This window comes from Quercus suber, unplaced genomic scaffold (assembly GCF_002906115.3).
Source record: "Quercus suber isolate HL8 unplaced genomic scaffold, Cork oak 2.0 scaffold_235, whole genome shotgun sequence".
In the NCBI taxonomy this organism is placed as follows: domain Eukaryota; kingdom Viridiplantae; phylum Streptophyta; class Magnoliopsida; order Fagales; family Fagaceae; genus Quercus; species Quercus suber.
In genome coordinates, this window is record NW_027069692.1 from 184,112 (window position 1) to 192,568 (window position 8,457).

The 8,457-nt window shown below is 35.9% G+C and overlaps 1 protein-coding gene across 2 annotated transcripts; it reads left to right on the forward strand.

Moving 5' to 3' along the window:
* Window positions 1-306: 306 nt before the first annotated feature.
* Window positions 307-8,226, forward strand: LOC112015061 (uncharacterized). Of its 2 annotated transcripts, none has more exons than XM_065780421.1 (9): window positions 307-519; window positions 1,244-2,110; window positions 2,901-3,859; window positions 4,835-5,120; window positions 5,217-5,423; window positions 6,213-6,386; window positions 7,243-7,431; window positions 7,506-7,619; window positions 7,741-8,226. In XM_065780421.1, exons 2-9 carry the CDS (start codon window positions 1,301-1,303, stop codon window positions 8,065-8,067), a joined length of 3,066 nt encoding a protein of 1,021 aa, XP_065636493.1. In that variant the 5' UTR covers window positions 307-519; window positions 1,244-1,300; the 3' UTR covers window positions 8,068-8,226. The 2 variants fall into 2 exon arrangements, with proteins under 2 accessions (XP_065636493.1, XP_023903191.2); XM_024047423.2 differs by having other exon boundaries at window positions 1,247-2,110.
* The last annotated feature ends 231 nt before the right edge of the window (window positions 8,227-8,457 follow it).

An 8,457-nucleotide genomic window follows, 5' to 3' on the forward strand; every position in this document is an offset into this window, starting at 1 on the left:
AACACTATTAATTAGGACAAAACTAAAAACCAATTAGTAAACTAATAAAGTTAATAAAAAATCTAAAAATCAATCTCTGTCTCTATTTACACAAAAAATAATTGATGTCCATCATAACGAATGATTCCTCAAAGATTTGAAATACTAATAAATAAAAAAATAAAAACCAAGGAGTTGGTGTTGGTATCCAACACAGAGAGCCTGAAAAGGCAATGATAATAGCCAAAAATAAAAGGCATTTTTCCTAATCCCAAGCCAACACGCATTCTTTTTTTTTTTTTTTTGCCTTTTGCTTTTCTTGGTCTTTCAGTTTCCATTTTATTCAAAACACTTTTCACGCTCTGACCCATCCAAAGAAAGAAAACAACACCTCAACTCTGACAATCTCTGCATTCACAAACAAACAAACAGAAACAGAGAATTTCCCAACCCAACCCACACAACCACAGCCCAACAACCTCTTCCTTTCATGCTAATCTTCTGCGTTATTCTTCACCATCATCATCATCACTCTAAACAGTAAACTCTCTCTCTCTCTCTCTCTCTCTGGTTTACTCATTTTTACTGTACGTACATTTACTCACAGAGTCACAGAACTCTGATCTTCACATTTTTTTTTTCTAAAGTCTATACCTTTCTGGCTTATTTTGCTGCTACTTCATGTATTAATCTTAATGCTTTATGTTTCTGTTCTTTTATTTGGATCTGATGCAGTTTTGTGTTTGCCACTTTGCCTGGATTATTGTGACAATGATCATCTACTTTTTTTTTTTTTTTTTTTCCTTTAATCTTGTTGAATATAATTGTTTGACTACCGCCCACCTTTTATTTTAAATTGAATGATTATTCTTTATTATTGTTATCTCTGATTTCATTTTCTTAAGTCTTAAGGCATCTATAGCATGTTTTATTTTATAATATTGTTTTTTGCTTTGTATATAGCTCAATGATTGTGTTGGGTCAAACCCAAGTTTGTTAATAATTTTAGATTTGAAGACCTTCCCACGTTCTCTTTTGTGTTCATATTCTTTCTTATAATCAGAGTTCACCATTTTTTTTTTTTAATGTTTTGGTGAATGAACTTCATTGCAATGCATTGCATCATTCGTTGGAATTAAATTCACTACTTGTTCTCTTTCAATACATTGTGCATGTGTGTTAAAATGTGGACTTTCCCATCAGTTTTAAATGGATTTTGATTCTTCTTTATGGTTGTCTTCATTTGTGTGTGGTTTTGTAAAAGGAGATGCATTGTGATTAGTCATACCGGCTAAGGGCTACACGGGCAGTTTTCGTTAAAATGGTACTTGGGTTAAGATCAAAGAGTAGAAAAAGTGTGCCAATTCAGGTTGATTACCTCATCCATGTACAGGAGGTGAAGCCATGGACCCCATCACAATCCTTGAAATCTTCTCAGTCTGTGTTGCTTCAGTGGGAAAATGGTGATCATAATTCTGGGTCTTTTAGCTGTGGTGTTGGGGATGGGAAAATTGGAATCAGCGAGTCTTTCAGGCTTCCCATTACTTTGTGTCAGGAGGTGTCTAGAAAAGGCACAGGCCGTGAAAATTTTCAGAAGAATAGCTTAGAGTTTTGCTTATATGAACCTCGAAAGGACAAGGCAGTGAAAGGTCAACTCTTGGGCTCAGCTGTGATAAATCTTGCAGATTATGGAATTATCAAGGAGTCTTTAACCATAAGTGCTCAGTTGAACTGCAAACGGGGTTTTAAGAGCTCGGCGCAGCCAGTTCTTTATGTTAACATTCAACCTCTTAATAGAGATAGTCCCAGCTCATCATCAAAGGGCAGCTTGTCAAAGGAAGTTTCATTGGACAAGGAAAAAAGTGAATCGGTTTCGCAATTGCGAGATAGTCCCACTCCCACCTCATCATCAAAGGGCAGCTCGTCAAAGGAAGTTTCATTGGACAAGGACAGAAGTGAATCGTTTTTGCAATTGGCAAATGAAGGGGAGGATGAGGAAGCTGAGATTGCCTCTTTTACTGATGAGGAAGATGATGATGTTTCGTCACATTCATCAAGAACCATTACCTCTTCTGCTCTTGAGACTACTGGAAGTTCACTTGCAGGAGTTTCACCACTTCAGAGTGATCAGGTATTCAATGTTGTCTGTTTCTTATTATTCTCACTAAATGCATTCTCAAAAATGTACTTCCTCTATTGCATTAAACGTTAGTATTGGTGTCATTGAGAAATTATATTAACTTTTTTTGGCTGCTCTGAATTGAATTGGAATCGAATTTCAGCTTTATGTGGTTCAAAATTCATGGTGTTTTTTTATTTATTTTTATTATTATAATAATTCTTAGTTTAAATATTTCTGTAGTTTTGAAAAAATTCCAAATTAAATGAACAGTCAAGCTGGAATAAGGTGAGTGAGCTCAAATGCCAAGGGCCCAGTCCCATGCATTAAAACATGACAATAGTGGTTTCATTCATCTGTACGGTGTGTGGATTATGGTCTTCTTGACTAGTTTTGGATTTAGTTGGATGAATTAGTTCATACATAAATGTATGACTCTCTTTTGAATTGATGAATTCTTCAAGTTGTACCGTCTTTAAGGTAATTATAAGATGAATAAACATGATGTAGCTTTTATTAACTTGTGGTATGTTCTTAAGCCACTCTAGTACATAGGTCTGGAAAATATTTATGGAATTCACCCATTTGATGAGTCCAACTGGATGTATCAGTTATTCTTTTAGATGGATAATGAAAATATTGCAAAATGTTCATAGAGAAGTGTGTAAATGATATGGTTGCAACTTGCAATTGTCCATCAGTTTAATACTTCTGAACCTGGCAAATGGAGTAATATGGACACAATTGTCTTTATTTTGTCGTAACAAACTTAGTTGTGTAATTTTGGTTAATTAAATTGCAGTACAAATCAGAATTAGCAAAGGATTGGGTTAAGGTTGCCAGTTTTGAGGACAAAGAGAAAAAGGAGCAGCAAGAAAACGGACAGGAAGAACAGACTTTAGAGGTGAAGAAATATCATTTAGAAGATGAAGTAGGTGATAAATTTTCAGACGATGCTGCCCGAAAGCAAGTCAAATTTAGGAATGATACTCTTTCATTCAGCAGGAATTCACTTCGAGTTCAGGAAAGTGTCCCTCCAACTAACAAATTAAGGCATGTGAAGTCTGTTCAATTCCCTTTTCACTCTTCCAATAGCAGTGTGATGTTTGGCGATAGTCAGCTCATGGAACAGGGAAACAATAATAATATTCCAGAAGCTACTAGAGCCAGGACCTATTCATCAGAAGCTACTAGTGCCAGGACCTATTCACCAAAAGCTATCCGTGAAAATAAAGCAACAATAAGTAGCTTTTCTGATGGCAAAGTTGAATTAGAATCTAAAAGCGAAATCCTTGAGGAAGAGTTACGAGAAGCTGCTGCCTATTCACCAAAAGCTATCAGTGAAAATAAAGCAACAATAAGTAGCTTTTCTGATGGCAAGGTCGAATTAGAATCTAAAAGTGAAATCCTTGTGGAAGAGTTACGAGAAGCTGCCGCTGTTGAGGTTGCCAGTATCTATTCAACTAGTGAAAGTAAAGAAATGACTAGTAGTTTTTCTGATGACAAAGTTGAATTAAAATCTAAAATTGAAACTCTTGAGGAAGAGTTGCGAGAAGCTGCTGCTGTTGAGGTTTCCCTTTATTCAGTGGTTGCTGAGCATGGGAGTTCTGCAATTAAGGTACATGCTCCGGCTCGGCGCCTTTCTAGGTTTTATCTTCATGCTTGTAAAGCAAGGTCCCCAGCTAAGAGGGCCAGTGCAGCTAGAACTGCTGTTTCGGGATTAGTTCTGGTTGCTAAAGCATGTGGAAATGATGTTCCAAGGTATGTAAAAGACCTCACTTTGTTGAATTTTTAAAGCATGTGCAGATGATGTTGCATTATAAGTATGGCAGATTTTAAATGATCATCTTTCCATCATATAGAACAGTGTTGGTAAAAGTGCACTTAAGCGCGAAGCGCCAAAGCTCTAGCATTTTTTGCCTCTAAAGCAAGGCACATTCAAAGAAGAGCACTTTGAGCGTGCTTTGTTGGGCTTTTATATATTTTTCAAAAAAAAAAAAAAAAAAACCAAAACTAAATTGTAGCCATGTGATATTAACACTATTGATATAAAGATTTGGTATATAAAATTCATTTTATGGTGCGCTGCTATACACTGCTATAAGACCCATTTTGGACTGGAATCACTCCATAATCCACCATTAATCTTATATTGACTAATTCTTATTTTTCTTATACTAAGTAATTAAATTATTAATTAATATTAGTAATTAGTCATAGCACATTATGGCTACTGGAGATTCATGAAAGGATATTGATGGTGATGAAGTATTGATATCTAGCTGATCTAAAATATTGCAATTTTTGTCATAAAATTGCAAAAGGAGGGGCTTATATAAATGTTATATTAATTATATAAAATGACTTGATTGTTGTATTGGCCATTAATAATTACTTTCAAATTTATTAATTTAAAAAAAAAAAAAATTGTGCGCTTCACTTCAATTAGGCACGTGCTTACACTTTATGCTTAGGCTCCAGAGGTCCTTGCGCTTAAGTGCACCCGGTTCTTTTATTTACATTGATATAGAAAAATGATTGTGTTTATTGGTGAAATTGAAAGTGCCAGTAAGCTTCAGCCAAGGACAGTTAACTGTCATTTAGTGATACATATTACTCATGCCAGGGTTCCTAATTCACCACAGAAAGCTTCAGGGAAATATTCATCTTCCAGGGCTTCCAAAATCATGTATTTCTTTGGGTTTTTTTGTTGAATGTTTCTCCTTCTTTAAACAGGTTGACTTTCTGGTTGTCAAACTCAATTTTGTTAAGGGCAATCATCAGCCAGGCTGTTGACAAATTGCAACTTTCTGCTGGACCAAACATCAGCAGTAGAGGTGGTGGGAATGGGTTGGGTGAGAGGTCTTCCTTGAAGCAGCGTCAACCAACTCTTCTCGTGGAAAAGAAAAATAATGCAGTGGAATATTTTGATGACTGGGAGGACCCCCAAACCTTTATAGTTGCATTGGAAAATGTTGAAACTTGGATCTTCAATCGAATCACTGAGTCTGTGTGGTGGCAGGTCAAATTCTCTCTTTCTTCCTATGGAGTTCTTTCTCATAGAAAAATTTGATACACTTTTGTTGGCTAATTTGATTCATTGTTTGGTTGTTTTCAGACTTTGACTCCACATATGCAGTCTGCTGCTGCTAAGTGCTCAGGCTCAAGGAAAACCCATGGAACAAGATATGGTATAGGTGACCAGGAGCAGGGAAACTTCTCCATAGATCTTTGGAAAAGGGCTTTTAAGGATGCTTGTGAAAGACTTTGTCCACTTCGAGCTGGAGGGCATGAGTGTGGCTGCTTACCTGTGCTGGCTAGATTGGTATGTTAACGCATTTAAGCTTCCTTCCTCAAATGTGTATTACAAGAATGAGATTCTTAAATGATACATTTCTAGTTTGTTGATTGAAATTTGGAACTTCAAGTTGTGTATTGGTACACTCATGTCATATTTGAAACCATATGTGGGGAAGTATATTTCCTTAGAAAGTAGAAGTTGATGAAGTCATTCTGGTAGGTGAGGTATGCTTGATTGGATACATAAGCAATAAAAGTAATTAATTGGAGAATATTTTCTTGGTAATCTATGCAGTTGTTTTTTTGCTTCTTTGTTAGCATTATGATATCAATATGCTTAATTCTATTGGTGCTCTATTGTAATGTGGTTTACATGCAATATGCGGTCTGAACTACATCAACACTCTAGTTCAGTGGAATTATTTTTTTTACAAACCCCTCATTAATGGAGTTCTCTTTGCACTTCTAGGAATCAAAAGTAAGAATTTGGTCTTTGCTCCATCAGGCTGGAATTTAGTTTGGGATATTGTCTAATGAAGTTCAATGATAAAAGCACCTGAAGTTACACTTGTGTTCAGGATGTTTAAAATGGGTGCCTTCTCTAGGTGACCTTAGCATATAATTCCCTTCTAGTAGCATACTGCTGATATATTTAGTGTTTACATGTGCCACTTCATATCCCATATGATACTTGGGCATGACTATACCTCCTCCTCCTATCCCATATGATACATGTTTTTGTCTTCTCTGAATATTAAGATTAGTTTTACTATTGCAGAAATGAAGTCCGATAGAATATCTGTTGTGTTTCTAGGTGATGGAGCAGTTGGTGGCCAGATTAGATGTGGCAATGTTCAATGCTATTCTTCGTGAATCAGCTGAAGAGATGCCAACTGATCCTGTTTCTGATCCCATTAGTGATTCTAAGGTTCTCCCTATTCCGGCTGGAAAATCAAGCTTTGGGTCTGGTGCCCAGCTAAAAAATGCTGTGAGTATTTTTATAAAAAATTTAATATGGGCTACTTTGATATCATCATTTATCAGCCGCTTTCATTATTTTATCACGTTCTCATTCTTATTTTGTAAGACTTACAGTTCTTATCTACTTCAGTGACAATCTTCAAAATTTGTATCCTTCCTGATGTTTTTGTGGGCCCCTAGAAATGAAATGTTTTTCAACTTGATATCTCACAAACTATTTTTCACTTGTCAGAATATGGTGTCAAAGAATTGACAGAGGTGCATTCATTAAATTGTAATAAAAAAAGAAAAGAAAAAAGAATTGACAGAAGTCTTTGGCCAAAAAACAGATATGATTTGTTGACTATAAATTTTGGATACTTTTAAAACCTTTTCCTGAACTTGTGGCCATTTTCACTACAGAGAAACCTGTCAATTGGAAATTACAAATTTGATTGAATTACAGATGCTCCTGGAATATGCAAGATGAGTCCACTTTGATAACACTATTGCAACCTTTTTATTAATGGTATGCAAAGAAGCTACTTCGAAAAGAGTTTGGTCCTAGTTATACTTAACAGTGGTCTTTGAGACCAATTCTATGTGGTTTTCCATCAGAGTCTTACAAGAAATTTTCCTCTTTGAAGTTCGCTTCTTTTCAACTTCAGTTGGGGATCAATTTAAATTGCTTTCTTGAGTTATGATATATTGGATTTGTATGAACTTTCTTATTCATGATTATGTTGAAGGTATAAAAATCTGTCTTCTGGACTTCTCAAAAGGAATGAAAACAAAAGATAGTCTCAAATTCTATCATTATGAAGATTAGCAATTCTGCATACTCTTGATTAAAATTCTTTGCTCTCTTTTCTTTGTGCTGTCAGATAGGTAACTGGTCAAGATGGCTTACAGATTTATTTGACATTGATGACAGTGAAGGTGGGATTGAACTTGATGGTGACAAGAAAGTGGAATATGAGACATCCTTCAAGGTTTTCCATCTCCTTAATGCATTGAGTGATCTCATGATGCTTCCTTTTGAAATGCTTGCGGATAGGTCTATAAGAAAAGAGGTGAAATCCTGTAACTTCAATGATTTCAATTGATTTTTGTTACTCTGTTCACTGATTAACTTTAATATCTGCAGGTATGCCCCTCATTTGATGCATCATTAATCAAGAGGGTTCTTTACAATTTTGTCCCAGATGAGTTTTGCCCAGACCCAATTCCAGAGGCTGTTTTTGAGGCCTTGGATTCTGAGGTTAGTCCATGTCCCACTTACTCCGCAAATATTTTCTCCCCTTCTTAATTTCTAATCTGCATTCCTCTTAAGATTGCATAGGATTGTTTGCATGGAACTCACTGTTTTAGCTTTGATTTAGGACCTTGAGTCTGAAGAAGATTCCTTCAAAAGCTTTCCATGCAATGCTGCTCATACAATTTATCAACCACCTCCAGCAGCTTCACTAACAGGCATCATTGGAGAGGTCAAAAGTCAATCTACGACGAGCGGGTCATCAGTGCTAAGAAAATCATACACTAGTGACGATGAGCTTGATGAGTTGGATTCACCCATCTCTTCAATTGTAATAGACAACTTCCGGGTTTCTCCTACTTCAGCAAAACCCAACTTGATGCTGAAAAAAGACGGAGATCGAAAGGTTGTCAGATATCAACTTTTACGGGAAGTATGGAGAGATGGTGAATAGCCACGTTTCTTTCCTTCTCTCATACACAGATGTTTGTAGATATATATTGTGCTTAGGCTCTGCTACTAGAACAGGCAATCTTCTGGTTTACGGCTTTTGTATATCTTGATTTCATGAGAATTAAAGTACCATAATTAAAATTTAACCAGCTTTGCCTAATTGCCTCATAGATTTGTTTGTATGGACTATGAAGTATTTATAAATCATGCATGAGGCAGGAGAGCTGTTCCTCATTAGGAAATGTTTTATCTTTTCAGCAAAAAAAAGGAAAAAAAGTGTTTTATCTGATCCAGTCTTAAACCAAATCGGCTTAATCACACGCTACACATGTTCTATGGAGTATTTAAAAATTATGCATGAATTAGGAGAAGCTGGTTGTCTTAAGATTAA